At 44.1% G+C, this 18,928-nt stretch overlaps 1 protein-coding gene across 1 annotated transcript; it reads left to right on the forward strand.

The window, feature by feature from the left end:
- Nucleotides 1–11,539: 11,539 nt before the first annotated feature.
- On the forward strand, nucleotides 11,540–17,554 carry LOC310984446 (neuropeptide FF receptor 2-like). Its single transcript, XM_083969663.1, has 3 exons — nucleotides 11,540–11,831; nucleotides 13,181–13,733; nucleotides 14,874–17,554. Exons 2-3 carry the CDS (start codon nucleotides 13,192–13,194, stop codon nucleotides 15,883–15,885), a joined length of 1,554 nt encoding a protein of 517 aa, XP_083825789.1. The 5' UTR covers nucleotides 11,540–11,831; nucleotides 13,181–13,191; the 3' UTR covers nucleotides 15,886–17,554.
- Nucleotides 17,555–18,928: the final 1,374 nt, after the last annotated feature.

The raw sequence follows: 18,928 nt of genomic DNA on the forward strand, positions 1-18,928 counted from the left end.
CACTTTCTTATGATGTCCAACTGTTCCCGAAAGTCCTCACTTTTCCAATATGTCCTATACCTTTAATACAACGTACTCACTTTGATACAAAATCCTCACATTCGCAGTAAGTCCTCACTGTGTTGGACACACACAGATACCACAGGAGTCCCCCCCATAATGAATGAATGAAACGACAATATTTTATTCTTTATCCCTCGTTTAAGTGGAAATGTCTTTGTTTCAGTATAGATCTAAAAAAGAAAAACCCATTTACCACTTTATAAACTCTCCCACAATCCCAAGTCGACCACTTTCAAACTCTATTTTCTGCTGCTTGTTTCGAGTCACTTCACATTGTTTTCAGGGAACTGGCTGTTAGGCCTCACGTTATTGACTTGAAGCAATCAGCTTGTTTCAGCTGAGCAGCAAATGACCACGGTGTCGTTCTCATGATGGATGATGTTTGCAGATTGATCAGGAGTTCTCATCAGCAGGTGGACATTTATCTGTGTTACAATTGCTGTTCCTGTCAGGAGCTCCCGTTTTCCCTCCAAGTATCTGCATTTTTGTCCAAATGTCACATCTGTTCAACTTCACGCAGCAATCACCCCACATCAAATGAAAAATACGTCCAACAAGATCTTTCCGACTGTGTCAGTTTCGATTGAACTGGGAGTATTTCATTCTTGTCAAAACATTTAAATTTCGCCTCAGCGCCTCTGTTTTCTCGGCCAAGGGGTGGATTTGTCTTCACTTGTGTCTTTTCACCGACTTTACATGTTGTGTTTTAAAAATATGCCTCAGATTCTGTTTGAACTCGCAGCAACAGTAAAGTCCAACCCTCTCCCTGCAGCTGCTGTCCACAGCGAGAGGAAGAAAGCGGACTGCACAGCAGCAGAATCAAGGGCTCGACAAACAGAACCAAACAAATATTTCCTCCTGGTTGTGAGTTTGATGTGAATAGAGGTCACATTACATGAAGAGCTCTTGCCTTCTCGAGCCTCTTAACTCCACTTTTATATGCCAGCAAAAATAAATGTCACCTCTCTGGAGCCACTGCAGCTGAAGGTACCTGCTGCTGCTGCTGCTGCTGCTGACGAACAACTGATACCAGGTCTGTCTGGTGCATAATCTCTGCCGCACCACTTCCTGCAAATGGAAGAAAAGCTGAACACAGAGATGCAGCTTCAGGGCAGATTTGTTTAGGTGGTCAACTCTCAGTGCCGTGGATATTTCTCCTGAGCCCTGCTGCTGTGAGAGTCACTGCTGCAGTTTGGCTAACTTTTGAGTTTTTTCTGACATCATTTTGCTGTATCCTCAGTATTTTAACAACATGTTGTGATACATTGATTATTACTGTATGTCCTATAAAGAAAATCTCTGTCAACATATTTTTTTTATCTCATAAAATAAAGTCCCTGCAGTCTGATCATCTACTTAAAGAGGAACTATGGAAGTCCAGTTGCTTTTTTGTTGTGTTGCTAACCCTCGTCCTGGCCATGTGCATTTGTTTTCAACGACGCCGGCGAGAAATCAATCAATAGAGCGGAAGATAAACACACACACACACCTATACACACACACAGTCCCTTATATAACATGTGGCATGTTCTCTCTCTTTTTGTGTTAAAGACAGAAACCATCATTTTTCAAAAAAAAAAAAAAAAAGATTTATGGTGTTTGAATTTATAATCAACAATATTGATGTTTGATTTATAATCATTGTTCAACATGTTCAGACTGAGCCAACAATCATTTTAACAGGATAAATTGAATATTAACAAAATGGGTGGGTCTAGGTAAAAAATGTCATTTTCTTGAAAACTATTAAAAAGGATTTATAGCGTTTTGGAAAAGAGCTCCTCGGTGACTCATGCGTGAAAGGCAGAGAGTCTCCATTGTCCCTCGTAACAACTTAAGCCATTTATTAATTACTCCAGAGCTGTTTACTTAAGGTAAAAATGTGGCATAGTTACTGCTCTTTAAATCAATAAAAAAAGATCCTCTGATATTTTAATGGCCAAATCTTCAACCTGTGTATTGATACAATATTGCCACACAAAATATATCACAACATTACCTATGTATCTGTCATTATATTGATAACATTTGTGGAAATTGGGAGTTTTTTTAATATACTGTAAGGACTCAACAACACAGTGTTGCAGTATTTTAAGAAAAAGTTCTACGGGAAAACAGTGAAAACACCTATGTGTGGTACATACACACACGTACATACATATAGTATATGTGTATGTATGTATACTTATAAACATGTATGTGTTTTGCGTGTGTTTTCTTTGTGTCAGCTTCCTGATATTTGATGATTGTGACATGTGGGAGGATGTTGTTGCTGCTGCCCTTTTGTTTTGTGCCCTTTTCATGTTGAAACACAGAGAACGAGTTTCTAAACAAACACAGCTACGACCCCGTCACCGGAGGAGCTACAGAGAATGGCATGTTCCCACTAAGGGCGCAGAGTTCTTGCAGACAAAGTCTATTTTACCCACTTGACAAACACATGTCCTCCCCATTAAACGTCATTTTGAGGTATGCATACAAGGCCACGTGAGTGTTTTCAGCCTCTTAATGATAAAAAGACACTTCCTGCTCTTATTGAAAAGACGCCTATGCAGCTCATGTATAAATGGCGAAAAAGCTGCCATTAATCTGAAAATGATGAAATGATAACCTGCACAGAGAAAGCACTGAAAGCACCTTATTAATCTAAGTGCTACATCTGTTCCTCTCCTAATTTTGTACATACCTTTTATTTATAATTATCCTATATTTGGAATTCAGATCAAGCTTAATCGGAATCAAAGAAAATTATAAAGTGTTATGTTCAGGGAAGAGAAATCTCTGCTCCACAGGATCTGAATGTCGACTCTTGTTGGAAGTTTCCAAACTCATCTTGAGGATAATTATGGAAACATCAATGCTTTTTAAACCACGTGGAGAAAAAAAAAACAACCTCTGTGACGTTTAATTACAAACTGCAGGATGTGTCCTGAGCGTTTCTGACACAGTCCCGAGATTCACCAGTGAGAGATGGGGAAAAAACATAAATGATTCAGTTTTTAAAATTGACCTAAATAATAAATATCTTGAGCTGACTCATAACTTCCACACTAACATCCACGCTAGCGGTCAATATTGCAGTGAAAGTCCATTTCTGTTTTGTTTTCTTTCCATATTCTTTTTAATCTTTATATCTGACATCTAAATTTAAAGCTAAACTCCTCGAATACAAAGTGATTTAAAGTCAGAGAACTTGAGACAGACCTGTCACCCAATACCTCATCTAGTTTGAGGCAGAACTCCAATAAAGAGGTGGTCTTCTTGATTATATTAGTAAAATGTATTGATCCCAATAGGGAATCTTGTTTACCACCAGAGCAGCCATACATAGACACACACACACAGCCCCCGTAACATGACTAAAAGCCATTGACACATGATTAAGAGCCAATAAAACCAAATTAAAGTGTAAAAAAAACTATACAAAATACAAAAAGTTTAAATTGACCATGCCTCCTCCTGTTGTGGAGATGCAGATACTGTACAACCATCTCTGTCCTTTCTAGTACTGTGGACTCATGTCAGTCCAGGTCAGTTCATTGTTCAGGTGACCACCCAGGTATTTGTAAAATCACTCAATCACTCCCAATAGGAATAGGATTAGGAATAATTGTATTCATCCCAATAGGGAAATTCATCTATTAGAAGAATTAAAAGTGTTAAAAAAGCCTGATGGCTGTAGGTATGAAGGATCTTCTGTATCTCTCCGTCTTGCAGCGAAGAGAGAAGAGTCGTCCACCACTGCAGCTGTTTTTTTTTTATCCATCAAGGTGAGCTGTTCATAATGGCCTCTACTCTAACACCTTCAGTGACTAGAGACTAGAGCCAGCTTTCTTAACTAATGTGTCCAGTCTCCTTGCGTCCTTGAATCTGATGCTGCCTCCCTGCAGCACAGAGCAGCACACTGCCACCACAGACTGATAAAACATCTGCAGCATCTTACTGCAGATGTTGAGAGATCTGAGTTTCCTTAACAAATGTCCATACCTGTTCACCAGTGCAACAGGAGAGTGTCTCTGCCTGTGGACGTCCACCAAGAGCTCACGAGGAGCTCCCTTTACCAGCTCCTCTTGACTGGACTACCCTATTTTCCATATTATCCCCCATATTCCATATTGTAAACTGTTTTCTTGTCTGTACACAACATCTATTGCACTTCTTCCCGTCCTGGGTGAGGGATCCCTCCTCTGTTACTCAACCTAAAAGTTTCTCCTGTTAGTTTCCCTGTTTTCTTGTGAGTTTTTTCTCAGTCGAATGAGCAAACACAATTGAATTTGAATTGAAATGTACTGATCCCCAAAGGGGAAATTAGTTTGTCCTTGGATCACATAGCAAAACAGTATATAAATAGACAGATGAAAGTAGCCTATCCTTGACACACATCACCCAGTCAAATTTAGGTCAGTTCAAATGCACAGTCCTCGAGGCTACATGTGTATTGTATCGTCCGATAGCCTCAGGCGGAAAGGGCTTGCTGTAGCGCTCCCTCACGCATCTGGGCTGCAGCAGTCTTTGGCTGTGGCTGCTCCTCAGGCCGTGCAGAGTGTGTAAAGGGGGTGAGAGACATTGTCCATGAAAGGATGTTGTTTTTGTTGCCTTTGAGACAAATTGTGTAAAAATGGGCGATACAAATAAACCTGTCTTGCCTTGACTTCAGGGCCGACCCTGGCCAAATTGGAACCTTAAGCAGAATTTATTATAATTTTTTTTTAATTATCTTTCTTTTATGAGGACAAAGTTTTGCATTTTACTTCAACAAAATACTCACCTACAAGTGGGGTGAAAGCTTCCTCTTGTTTTAAGTTTTTTGTTCCTCTCGTCTCTTGGCCGGCATCTCTTCCCCTGACCCCTGCAGCCTCTGACCAGTGATCGGTCGGATGTTGATTGTTGTCAATGACTGCAGCAATGTGTTTGGTGTCTTTACAGTTCTTGTTACTCTCTTGCTTCGTACTGACTTGGTGGCCTTTGCACACCTCGGGCCCTAGTTTGCTGGCGCAGCGCAGGTGGCGCAAGGTAGCGCAGCCGGTCTAATGCAAGTTTCGACCAGCGCAGCCGAGCGCAAAGTCAGATTGGGAGATTTGTAGATCGCGCTGCGCTGAGATAGGCGTGGCCGCGCAGCAGGGGGAGGCGTCACAGATTCAGCTTGGTGCAGTGGAAGTTTTGTGCGAAAATGTCTCGCCGAGGTTGCGCTGAAAGCTCGCCACCTCCAACCAGGTCTAGTCTCAGCGCAGAGCGGAGCGCAGCAGGTGCAGTGGAAGTTTGGCTGACTGACCTGCAGTGCACACACGTCACCAAGACCTCACAGGCAGATCTCCACAGTTCCAGACACATTTCAATGCAATAAATATCCACAATAACCACTATTTAATGCAACTAATGGAATCAACACGTGAATTTATATCTATATAGATTGTCCCGTCACATCTGACGTCAGATCAAAGCAGAGATCAAAGGCTGTCGGCGCGTAAAGGAAACTCCACCTGAATTAACACAGCAGGGACGAACTGGCACTGAAAAGCAGCTGTGGATGTCCCAAGCAGGACTGAGGGTGGATGACTGCATGTCGCTGCCGTGTTGAGATACCACTCTGCCCTTGTGATGATCGCTTTATTTATTTATTTACTTATTAATTCATTAGCGCATCAGGCAGCCGTACAGTAATGAAAAACAAAACACAAATCTTCATCTCTCTTAGTCCACCACAGCCTCGGTATCAGATAGTCAGTATATAGCCGTATACTCAGCATCTCTATCACAGAAAAAAAAGAGAAAAAAAGAGACGGACAGAGAGAGAGAGAGAGAGAGAGGAGGACAGAGAGAGAGAGAGAGAGGAGGACAGAGAGAGAGAGAGAGAGAGCGTCCTTTACGCTGATTTTATCCGTTACGCATGGTGTTTGTTTATGTTGTATTATACCTCTCATCTTGCTTACAGGGTTTGAATAAATGTGAGTTTCTTTATTAGTTTATTAGTTGTTGTTTCTTTCATTGGGCAGGGGTTCTCAGTGTATCAGATCAAACCTGATTAAGGATATTTGTATTATTATTAGTAAACTCATTATTGGTCACTCTGAGCTCGGACCTCCGGGGAAACAGCTGTTTTCTCCGGGGAGAGGTTCGGCCTCTGGCGTCGCTGTCTCCTCCGTCCAGTCCAAGTATAAAATGACAAACTTGCAGCGCGCATCACCCGCCGCGCAGTTAAAGGTGAGGAGAGGAGCTCATTTGATTGGTGAAGATCTGACTCGGCTGTGTCAAACCCACTCCACGCCTTTCTCTCCTCCTTCTGTCTCCCTCCCGCCCTCTCTCCTCCCTCTTCGCCGTTTGCGCCGGTGGGAGGGACGAGGGGAGGGGCTGCGCTGGTCTAAGTCTGACTGCGCGGCCCACGAATCTTGCGAAATGGACCTGGTCCAGCCCCGTTGGCGTGGCGAAGCTGCGCTGCACTTAGACTTCGCTCGGTCAACGAAACTAGGGCCCCTCATGTTGGGCAGTGCATAAATTGTGCAATTTGTGGATATTGCTCAAAATGTTTGATTTATCTTAACTTTATTTTACTTTCTGCCCTTCTGTTTCCGGTACATGGGTCCTCAAAAGCGAAAAATTATTAATGAGATTCAATGGGTAGATAAATATAATTTTCTGGTCCCGTTTGAATTGTGCCATGGATTTCACATATGTTGTTTGTGATATTAAAGATAATGTTTCATGCAAAGAAGACTACAATTTAGTGCAAAGAATTTTGATAATGTTTGGTTTTGTGTGAGCCCGCTTTGTGAACTACAGCTCTTCGCTCACCACCCGCACTTGAACTCTGCGACATGGCGATCTCGCTGCTCCACTTCACCGCCTTTTTCCAAGGGCAGAAGAGCATAGAAAGAGGAGAAAATCATTATAAATCGGGGCATGTGGAGAGTTTTACTTGATTCGCTGTGGATAAAGAAGGAAGGGAGAGAAAGGGTGATGACGTGACATCACATAACCCTAACCCATAAATGTAGTCTTTCTCATTGTGTTTTCTCATAAGCATTTAACTGAACAATGGCACAATAAACGGTCAAACTCTCGACATGAAAAAATATAATTTAAGCCTATAAACAACATTTATAAAACTTTAAAATTTATAAAACATGATTATTATTATTTTCTGTCCATTGAACACCATTAATTTTTTACGCTCTAAATGGTCGGTGGAAGGGGCGGGACTTCGCCACTCTGTGCCCTGTGCTATATATTTTCGTTGTATATCTTTTCTGTGGTATGTATACAACAACGATAAAGAAACTTTGAAAATGCGGCCCTATATGTGCAAACGCCCTTCGCACAGTGTGTTCTGCGTTTACAGTAGGCTGCGCTGCTTGCCTTTGGTCTTCAAAGTGTTTGCTGGGGCTCAGTTCTCTGTACAAACTGTCAACCTTGTCAGTGATGATGCAGAGATCTCTGTACTGGAGGTGGTGGTTAGCAGTTTGTAAAGAAAAGGTCTGCAGTGTAGAGCTGAAGAAACAAATTCCTGGATCCTCACATGCTGTCGGTCGGTGAGGTTGTCAAAGATCCACGTAGTGAGATGGAAAAAGCAACTTGAAACTTCATTATTTCAGAGATCATTTTTCTTCATTGTGAGGGAATGGAAATTGAAACCATCTCGCGCAAATGTAGATTTTATTAAACACTTTCCTGTATTGTATTTGAAATAATCTCACATTTCATGGTTTCGGATATGAGGCAGACGAGGTCAGAAACGCCAGAGTGTTGCATTAAAGTTAAATTTACCAGCTTTATCACTCGAACGTGCCGGAGAAAATGTGTTGCTTGGCTTTAGCCCACATTAGAAATGTGAGAACCGGATCTTTTGCCACCAGCCATGAAGTTGCTGTTTTATAAATAGATGAGAGACACAACCTGTTGACCTGAGACAAAATAAATTCATCTGCGGGGGAGAGAACGACAGCAGGGTATGCATAAATTGGAGCTCAGACAATTTGATCAAAACGGTACGACAGGGAGTTAATAATTCACTGATAGTGGGGCTGAAAGAGGAGCCCCAGAGATCCACGTCCATAACACTTTAATTGAACCTTCCAAGTTAATTAGGTGGAAATAAATTTCCCTCTGTATGATCTCACACTTAGCAGCGGGTTAGCCTTTCTGTGCATGTGGCAGTCATCACAGTGATCTGTGCGCTCCATGGTTATCAATATTAACAGACTGAAGGTGTGGTTGGGTCAATACCCGTTCTCTATCCAATTATCGCAAACCATTTGATTAATTTAAATACATTTCTCTCTAAGTAGCAGCAGCAGCAGCAGCAGCAGCGGCGGTCAGAGGCTGGTTCTCACTTTGTCCTGAGATAACGGCTGATACGGGAGCAAACATCTGTGAGAATCACACTGGACGTATGATGTGATGTGGTTTTATATTAAAAATACCACACGTCCTCTTCGCCCCAGGAAATTTCACTTTTCATACATTACGCTTATTTCGTATGCAGTCCTGTTTCAAATGATATGCAAAACACAAGTGCTTTATATGCACATATATTGTATCTTATGTTTAGGGATGGAGTTTTGGAGGCTTTTACTACCTTATCTATCATTTACACTACTCATGAAAAGTGAGGGATATTCGAATTTCGGGTGAAATTTATGTGAAATGTAAAAAGTTCACGCTACGGTGAGATTATATCATGAAAGTAGGACATTTAAGTAGAAGTATGGAATGGTAATGTCTTCATCTCAAACACTGTAAAAGCTAACAAACATGTCAATGTGTCAATAAGTTGTTATGTGGCCAGAGAGACGTCCACTCCTCTGTCTTTCTGTGACTCTTCCAGTCTCTCTGTGTCTCTGTTCAACCTGCTAATGACACTGTGACACTCTGAGCCCAGTGGACACTTCTCTCTGACAACATCCCAAGCCTCAACATGACCCAGGTGGATCGTTATACAGGTGTGGTCTTGGTCTCATGATGTCAGAATGTGGACAGCAGTATGGGCGGCTGTGGCTCAGGAGGAAGAGCTGGTCGTTCACTAACCTCAAGGTCGGTTGTTCGATTGTTCGACATGTGGCTCATCTACTCCAGTCTGCATGTGAAAGTGTCCTTGGGCGAGACACTGAACCTTACTTGCCCTCCGATGTATCATCGGATGTGTGAATGTGTGTGTGAAAGGGTGAATATGACATACATACGGTATATGTAAATCACTGAGTGGTCTGAGTGACTAGAAAAGCTCTATATAAGAGCAAGTCTATTCACCATGATGAAGAGGACTGTATCAATAGAAACTGTCAATGAACCAGAACATTTAGTGGTCGATTCATGGAGAAGACACTTTTAGTTAGAGACACTGTTAGAGAACAGCATGTTATGTTATAAAGACTCAAACATTGAACAATTGGACATGTGCATTCAAAAGTCTAGAGAAGGTCAAATTAAGTTCAACTGTAAAGGTTATAGCGCATTTTAGATGCATTCTGAAATTTCATCCAAATGCTGAATATCCTTAACTTATCATGCCCTTTAAATTGAGATGTTTCTGTTTTTTTCTTCTTCTTTTTAACAAACCTTTAAATTACATTCTTATTCATTGCAAATTGAATCTGTTCTACGTACTGTATGTGAGTTTTTCATTATCTGTGACGCACGCTGTGTTGCATCCATTTGCATTCAATGTATATATGAAAGTCATGAATGGCGAGAGCTGGTTCTTTTGAAAACAGTTGTGCAAGTATAGAGAGAGAGAAATCAAGGCTAAACATTTTTTATCTCACTTGAAGAAACCATCCACGTGTTGGAGAGACAACAGGCTGTGAGTAGACTAGTCTAGCAACATATCCCAACCACTGTCAAGGTGACGTTAAACATACATACACGTGACAAATGATCTTTTTGCAGCAATGAGTTTACAGAGTAATGTGTTTTTTGGTATAATATTGATTACTGTACTAATAAAGAATGAACTAAAGTGGATGTGAGGGATACTCAACTATCATCTAATCTAATAATCTAATCTAATCTTATCAATATTAAACTGTTACATATCGTTGACAATCAGCAGTGCAACGACAGTGACTAATTAAAATCTAATGAATTTCAAATGCCACAGCACTGCATATGTCCTCGCTGCTCAACCCTGAGTGGATCTGCAGCAGCAGCAGCAGCAGCAGCAGCAGCAGCAGCAGCAGCAGAGTGAGTCCTTAATGCCCGTGGGTCATTAAGACATTTACATTACTAATTATAGTCGATTAACCTCAGCTTGTTTAACTGATTTGTCAATAGATGATTGAACAACACAGATGGGTGAACTGCAGGATCTCTGGTGTCACAGAGCTCAGAGCTACTATTAACCCTAACCCTGATCTAGATCCTTACAGTCAATATTATTTATTATGGTATATAATCACTTTTCTATTGCTTTTGAGGCAAGGTGAAGAGGGCCCAGGCAGGGATTGAACCCACACCTCCCAGGTAAGAGTCATGCGCGCTTGCCAGTCACCCAAAGTGACATCCCCTTGGCCAAGTAGCCATGGCACATGATCAATTGGAGGCATAGTGACAGGACCTGTCAACTGTCACACTTTTGATAACAGGAATGCATGTTTGCTGTGTTAAATCTTAATACTAATAGTAAAATTCCCTTATGACTCTTTTTTTTTTCATAATCAACTGGCTGTTTATACAGTTGTAATACTATATTGCAGTTTGGAGACAGTTGGTTATCACTCCGGCAGATTTCTGCTTCTCTTTTCTTGGTGCTTTGGGAAATCATGAAACTCAATGAATGCTGTAGTGTAGAGGGACCCAACTAAGTTTTGCTCCAGTGCTCGCTGGCAGGTAAAACTGTTGTGATTAGTGTGAATGTGTGTGTCTGCTGTGCTGCTCCAAGGAAACAGATCGAGATGGTGAAGTCACCTTCTCTCTATCACTGCCACAATATTGTCTTTAGATTGCGGTTATAGTACATAGATATATTTATCTCTTATTAATCATGTTTCTATTTCCAGCCCTTAGAATGAACTCACTTACCTTGATAGATAGAGATGTGGTAACTGTAACTGCAGCCTTGATAGGAGCAGCTATAATCGATGTGCAACATTGATTTGGTCAGGTCAACAATCTGTTGTTGGTGTTTGTTGACAAAACGATGACATGGCAAATCAGACGCGGGTCAATTGGCAGTGTGTCTCTGTCTCAAATAATCGATATGATTACAGGCTCCCAGAGTTGTCTGTACTAGTACTAATCCTGAGCGCGGAGAGGAGAATTGTAAAGTTAGAGAGAGAGTGGGAGAAGTGACGGCCACTTTTTGATTGATTACAGGGTTGTGGAAGTGCCATAGGTGCTGAGCGGCCGCGCTGTGTATGAAAGCGTGTGTGTGTGTGTCGGGCAGCAGCTGCGCTCTCTCTCTCTCTCTCTCTCTCTCTCTCTCTCTCTCTCTCTCTCTCTCTCTCTCTCTCTCTCTCTCAGTCCTGCAGCGGCGGACAGACAGGCTTGCTTGGTGCTCCACGCGGCAGAAGCGCGTCGGAGCCAAAGAGAAGCGGAGGGAAACACAAAGAGCTCCCGACAACAAACCCCAGCCCAAAGACGGATTATAAAAGCGCACACACCGGCTGTAAACGATCCCGGAGCAACTTTACCACTCTCCGTCCCTTTTTTTGTTTCTTCTCCTCCTTCAGTCAGTCAGCACCTGGCTGCCTCTACAACATCTTCAGCATAAAAGCGGATCCGCACACGGTCAGTGACTGTAACTGGGATTTGACTGGATTTGCTTCTCCCTGAGGGTGAGCTCATTATTTTTGCAAACAGCTATTCCTCCTCGCCTCTTATCCACTTATGAGTCAAAATCTGTCATCTCTGGGATATGGGCTTCAGTGGGATTATTTGTTTTTAATTTCTGTAATTCTACATTTTGACTTTTGCCTCTCTCTATCTCTCCTTTTTAAAAAGGAATATAATGAGATGATGATTGTGACTGACAACTCTGCAAAAAAGCAGCTAATGTAGAGAGTGACATCCAGCTACGTATACTTACTGAATGATTCATATGAAAGCTATACTCAGAGCTTCTTTCTTTTTTTTACCAAGTCAACATTTTAAAATCAAATTGTAGTTTGCTGCTTGTTTGTGTTAGCCCTGATCCAAACTCACACACACACAGGAGGAGACGTTAAAAGCTTTTCAGTGTTTTTCCATCCAGGAATGTCTAGTTTCTGCTGTTGTTTGTTCAGCTACAGAGCTGTTAACACCGCTGCAGGTGGAAACAGCCTCAGAAACCTTTGTTTCTCTAAGCAGACCTGATTGAATCCCTGTGATGGACTAAAAGGTGTGAGGTGGAGGAGAGAGTGAAGAGGAAGAGGAGGGAGAGAGGAGGAGGAGGAGGTTTGCCATCTTTTAGAGGTGAGAAAGTCTATTACCGGCAGGTGCTGGATTATCAGGATGAGACAGCCACTCCCTGGAGCGATGAATGTACATAGGTTACATAAGAGCTGCACTGGGACCAGTGGATGAGCAGCATCACGACTTGAGCTGATTCATAAGATGTGGCGTAAGACGCGGGGCCACGGGTTACCTCCGTCCACAGACAGACAGATGTCTCCTCACTCCGAGCACGAGGACCCACAGAGCACCAGACTGAGACACAGAACCTGATGCTGTGATGATGCCTTCGTTAAGGATTTCACACTTTCCTGGACTCTGATTCTTGGTGCTTTTTCCTTTTTCTTTTTCTGAATGTTTTTTAATGAGGACCCGTAGGGAAACCTGTGCACTAAGTCTGGTAGTATTGTCACACAAAGCAGCATGGATCTGTCCCGGGACCGGCCGTCTGAGCCCAGCTTCTCCCCGCTGCTGCAGCACGACGGCTCTCAGGACCGACTCAACCGCTCCTACGGCCTCGGCCACGGCTCCCTGATGCTCCCCTCCACCTTCAGCTCCCCCACCGCCTCCCTCAGCCAGCCCCTTCCCTCCTCCCTCATCCCTTACCCCTCCCTCATCCCCTCCCCTTTTCTCTCCACCTCCTTATCCCTTCGACAAACATCCACTTTTGTCTACCCACCCCCCTCCTCCTCCTCCTCCTCCTCCTCCTCCTTTGCTCTGTCCCTTCCCACCTTCTCCTCTAATGACTTGGCAGATCTGGAGAGCATGCTGCTCTGGACCGTCCACGAGCCCAGCACCATCGCTCTGACCATCATGTACTGCCTCTCCTTCATCCTGGGATTCATCGGGAACTTAATGTCCCTGCGCGTCCTCACCAACAGACACAGCCGGAGGTTGGCCGGCGTCAGCGCCACGCGCAGCCTCCTGGTCAACCTGGCCGTGTGCGACCTGGCCGTGGTGTGCGTCTGCATGCCCATCACGCTGGGCAGCCAGATCTACACGGCCTGGGTGTACGGCGACCTCCTCTGCCGGGCCGTGCCCTTCACGCAGGCCGTCTCGGTGTCGGCCAGCGTCCTGACGCTGACGGTGATCAGCGTGAATCGATACTACAGCGTGAAGTCGCCCCTGAAGGCCCGCTCCATGTTCACCCGCCGCCGGATCTTGGGGACCGTCGCCGTGGTGTGGATCGTCTCCTCCGTCATGTGCGCTCCCATCGCCGTGATGAACAGGAGGCGGGAGATCAGCTTTGGGACGTTTGCCATCCTGGTCTGTCAGGAGGAGTGGCCTCAGCATCGCCTTAAACAAGGGTAGGTGTTCCTATATACTCTTTATAGACGACACTGTGGGATGCATATGTATTTATACATCTACATGACTCACAAGCTGAGATTCGGCCTGGGAAGCTCTTTAGTTTTGTTCCGCCTCATTGGTAGAAACCCACTGACAGATTGAGCTCTCTGATTGGATGTTCAGCCTAGTTTCACCTGTTTAAAGCACCTTCATCACCCGAGAAGCCAATTTCTAGACAGATTTGCATTACACGCTTTAATGTTTTTTACTGAATGCTCTTTCTGTGGTACGTGATACATCATCAATCATTGCAAACTTAAAATACTGACGGGTTATATCATTGCAGGCAGGCACGTCGCATTCATCTGTACAGTCTGGGAGCAATTTGTAAAAAAGGAAAAGACGACAAAAAGCAAACAGGAGGTGATCAATCCTCATCTGTCTCAGACACCTCCTCCAGTTCGCTGTGCCAGGGCCTTTTTTTGGATTTAACATATGGACGTATCTGCCTCTCAAACCAGTGGGGTATTTAAAATCCGCGCTGTCAACGTGAACTCTATTTTGTACTTAAAGCACAGGTTTAGAGACAGGTTCTTAAAATCCCCGTCTCATTTTTCCTTAATCGTGGCTTGGCACGTGTCTCCAGAACGACTCCTGTTGTCCACAGTCTGTACTCTAATCTTTTCAGCCCGTTGCGCCGTTATAGCTTTATTGTCTGCGAATCACTTTGTGCTGCAAAGTGTGAAATAGCGTTGATTATCTGCAGATACCCTCAGATCTAATTCTCCTGGGAGTCCAAAGACGAAAGAGTCGTTGGTTATTATATTGTCGTAGGCAGCCTTGTAATGTTGTAGCAAATTAAATATTTTTGAAGACAACTCTTTGTGCTTCTGAAATCCGTACTCAGACCTGCGATCTATAACTTCAATTGGAGCACGTTGCTGCTGCAATAAAAGTATGGTTGACTCACCAGGCAGTTCCACATAGCGGAGTATGAAGTGTGTGTGTCATTTTTACTGTTTCAGCACAAACAAAGGGATAAAGAAGAGAAATGCTACTTCCAAGACACATAGATAAGATTTCATGCTTATCTATCATCTTTGAAAAGAAAAGCTTTCCCCGTTGTTAATATCTACCCTTTTTTTTTCCTTCCACAGATACAATGTGCTGCTGTTTGTCATGCTCTACTGCCTGCCGGTGACCTTTAACCTCACCATCGGCTTCCTGACGGGCAGGCGGCTCTGGGGCGGGAAGAAATCCGCCTTTTCCGATCTGGATCCTCGCAGCCAAGCTCTGCACACCTCGCGCCTCAAGACTCGCCAGAAGATCGCCAAGATGGTGGTGTGCCTGGTGCTGCTGTTCGCCGTGTCCTGGCTGCCGCTGTACCTGGTCGACCTGTGGATCGACTGCGAGCAGCGGCCGCCGTCCTGGCTGCTGCAGACGCGGCCGTTCGCCCAGTGGCTGGGCCTGACCAACTCCAGCCTGAACCCCATCTGCTACTGTTTCATCGGGGACCTGTACCGCTCGGCGAAGGTCATACGGACGCGATACTACCAGAAGGTCGCCGCTCTCTTCGGCTCCTCCTCGTTCTCCAGCTCGGCGGCCGTGGCGTCGCCCGCCGCCGTGATCGCCGACACCAAAGTGACAGATTCCGAGTGTGGCCATATCTCTGCTGGTGCGGCAGCGGCGGCGGCGGCGGCGACCGCATCCATGGCGACAATCCCCAGGCTGCTGAGCTTCGCATGCAGCCAGGGATTGGGGCCGAAGGTCAGAGGCAGCTCAGACAGCCGAGCCGGGTCCGACCACAGCATCTCCGACTGGTATCGGTCCAGTCCCAGCGAGTGCGACGGCTCCCTGCTGCCCTGTCGCCTCCACACGCTCCAGCACGCCGCCACACAGAGAGCGGCGGACGTCCTGCCTACGAGAAGACACTCGGTGAATGAAAACGCTGGATCGTTACCTTTAAGAATTGAGTCTGTGGAAATAGATGTGCTGCCTTTGAGGAGGCACTCGGGGGACAGGATATATGGTCTGTCAGCTGATAAGAGAGACATTACCACGGGCAGAAACGCTTCCCGTTCCACTGGGCAGCACAGAAGCAAAACATCAGAAACGTACTCTCTGGTAGGAGACCGGGAGGAGGAGACATCTGATATAACCTGCCTGTGAAGGCCACAGATTATCTGATGTATCAACAGGGAGGATTTTTTCTTTTTTCCCCTTTTTGTCCTACAGGCGGCAAAAACACACGCAGCTCCAGATGCACAGTTTGCAGTTGACAGTGTGGGTTAATCCCTTCGGAAAGCCATTGTTTGTGTTGAGGATAAACTGACCAGGTCTATACGACGCGCTCTGTGTTTTTCAGTGGCGTCTCTGTGGGATCTAAGGCACAGCCGGACGCGGGACCAATGTTTGCACCGTTGGGTTCAGGTTTTTGAAGGCATTGCAGGTGGAGGGAGGGAACCCTGCTGTAGCCCTGGGGCTAAAAAGTCAGTTATTATCAAGACAGAGATAGATTGCAGAAGCTATTCCATGCAAGTCACATCAAAAATGATACAGCTGCTTGTCACAGTTGTGTCTTACATCTGCTTAAGCGAATAATGCAGCAGGACGTAGAGTGTGATGAGTTTTTTTTCTTTTTTTCCTTTCCGCTGAGATATTCATATCGCTTCGCTAATGGCTTGGCTTGTATTTGTTGCACACAGAAAGGTTAAAGCCCTTTGTCACAAGTCAGTGTCCGTGGAAAGAGTTTCTGACAGATCTTCACAGGTTAATAACACGATCGCTGTCTGCCGCCTGTGAAGGCAGATATGCAGTACCAGCTGCTGATGTGTGCAGTCACACAGATGATTCATGGGGGAATATGAGATCGACTACATTTGAAGCGGAAAATGAAAACTCAGAACACAGGTAGCGGCTTTGAATTGCACATAAAAAAAGAAGTGTGATATCGCTCTTGCAACTTTTTTTTTGGTTCGTGTCACATTTGCAAGCGAAAGCCGTGCGCTGAACCTAAAGCCTGAGACGAGCAGGGTTACTTCATTCAGAGGGAATTTGAAAAGCAAAATAATAATAATAATAATAAAAAAAAAAAACATTAAGTGGTTTCTAACTCTGGGGATAATTTTGGTCCAATTCGCTCCGACTCTTCCGATGCCACCTGCAATATGTAATTTAAGTGGCTGTAATTTGAATACAAATAATAATACAATTAGAAATGAAACAACAACAGGCTGACATGATTGCCATTTAATTTTCACCTCATTTCACCTCAGTCTGACACTCTGTACCAGTCAGTTGTTTTATTTTTAGGAGGTAGTGGAGTAGTAGTTTTTCAAGAGGGTCACGTGCAACTTAAACGTGCCCTGCAGAGTTCAAAATCAAAGCATATTGTAAGTGTCCTTGAAGCCCGATAAATCTGTTTCCACTTTACAAAGCTGATTTGTTTTGAAAAGACTGAATCGTGCAATGTTTACATTGCATGTTTACTTGCTATCAGGCTTCTTCTTTTCCCTGCTGCCTGCAGCCTTTGCTGGGTTGCATCGCTGCCACCAAGAGGAGTGGTTGCTCGAATGTTGCTCCATTGCTCGTGGTCAAAAACATCACAGGGGGAACTCTCATAATGTTACCCTGTCTCCCCAAATCTATCCACGCTTTTCACACTTCCTCTCCCTCCTGCAAAGCTCTGATTAGTGGCTGTTCCCTCAGCTGGAGGTGAAGTGAGGATGAAAAGGAAAATTACATTTACATCAATCGAATTGGAGAGACAAATATCTCAAAACTTGAATAAATCAGCCCTAACTATCCCTCTATTTCCTCTACATCTAGATGCCACTAAATGCCAGATATTTGTGTGGAATGACCCTTTATTTGTTGCAAAAATTACACTGACTCTGCTGTGACTCGCTATAGGAGAAAACAAGAATGTATCAATGTTGGTTATTTGCTTACAGGAGAGGATTGGTCCACGCAGAGACACTGCCTGTTAAACCAGCACATGCCTTGTTGAGTAAAGTACAGAAACAGGGTGCCAAAATAGCTTTAAAGGTTAAAGAACTAAAACACACACACACAGAGACAGACACACACACACACACACGCAGATGCATGCACACAGTCAACAGAATCTAATCTACCCTCAGGCTGCTTCCAGTTGTGTGCAAGACAGAGGTGGTGAATAGCATGAACTGCTGTGACATCAAGCTGCTAATCACACTCTTGTCCTCGCAGCGAAAGTAGAAGTGATGCAGCACTCAAGGCATCAAACTGTGTTGAAACTGTCCTATTTATGTCATTGGATATGGTTGCTTTGTAAAAAAAAAAAAAAAAAAAAAAAAAAAGAAAATATCTCAATGCCATTACGCTGTGACTGTGTGTTTCAACTCCCTTTCTGTCTTTTACTTTCATCTACCTCTTTCTGTCTCTCTCTCTGTCTCTGAGTTTTTGCACTGTGTCAATGAAGGGCATGTGTACTCGATTATGTGCATTTGGTGTTCCATTAAAAAAAAAGAAGAAAAAAAAGGTGCAAGTTTGTCTGTGGTTACCTTTAACTCTTGCTGCTGCCGAGACGTCCCAGGAATTGGTAGCTACTTATTTTCAAAGAACCTTGAACGCAGCTGTTCTTAGAAGAACTTAAGATAATAGGGGACATAGTAGCGGGGAGGCTCGGAAGAGACAGATAAAAGACTTCTGCACAGTCCTCAGATCCTTTGTCCAATCTTCTCTTGTTTCCCTCGGGCGTGATTAAATCTTAAAGGGGGGATGTGAATGTGGTTATGAGAAGCTCTCCTTCCTTTATTAAACAAATTAACAGATAAGTTGAAGGAGGGAGTTGCCCCAAAAGACAGTCTCCTTGTACATTTGTCGAATGGACATCGCTCCACAGCGAATTTGATTAGTGGCTGCAGAACAACTCGGGCATTTTAATTTCACTTGTTCACCATGTGGAAAAATTAACTAATAGATTTCAGAAAATGAAAGCACTTTGTTGAAGCCTTGGGTGAAGTTCAGGCTCATATGCAAGCGACGGTTTTTGGCAACTTCTGCCAGAGACGAGACGTTATTAAAGGGATAGTTCACCCTAGAATGATATTTCGCTCATTATCTACTCACCCTCATGTTGACTAAGGGCTGGAAGAAGTTTCGGAGCCCACCGTCCCTTCTCTGAGTTACAGGGGGTCTTAGCGTAGCAGTGCATTTCAATGCCATGGTA

The sequence above is a fragment of the Trachurus trachurus genome (genome assembly GCF_905171665.1).
Source record: "Trachurus trachurus genome assembly, chromosome: 1".
NCBI classification, from domain to species: Eukaryota; Metazoa; Chordata; class Actinopteri; order Carangiformes; family Carangidae; genus Trachurus; species Trachurus trachurus.

Bases quoted from the DNA above. Each gene is read 5' to 3' on its own strand.
- LOC310984446 (XM_083969663.1), top strand. From the start codon at position 13,192: ATGCTGCTCTGGACCGTCCACGAGCCCAGCACCATCGCTCTGACCATC. The intron at 13,734-14,873 runs GTAGGTGTTCCT...TTCCTTCCACAG, and splicing joins CAGCATCGCCTTAAACAAGG to ATACAATGTGCTGCTGTTTG.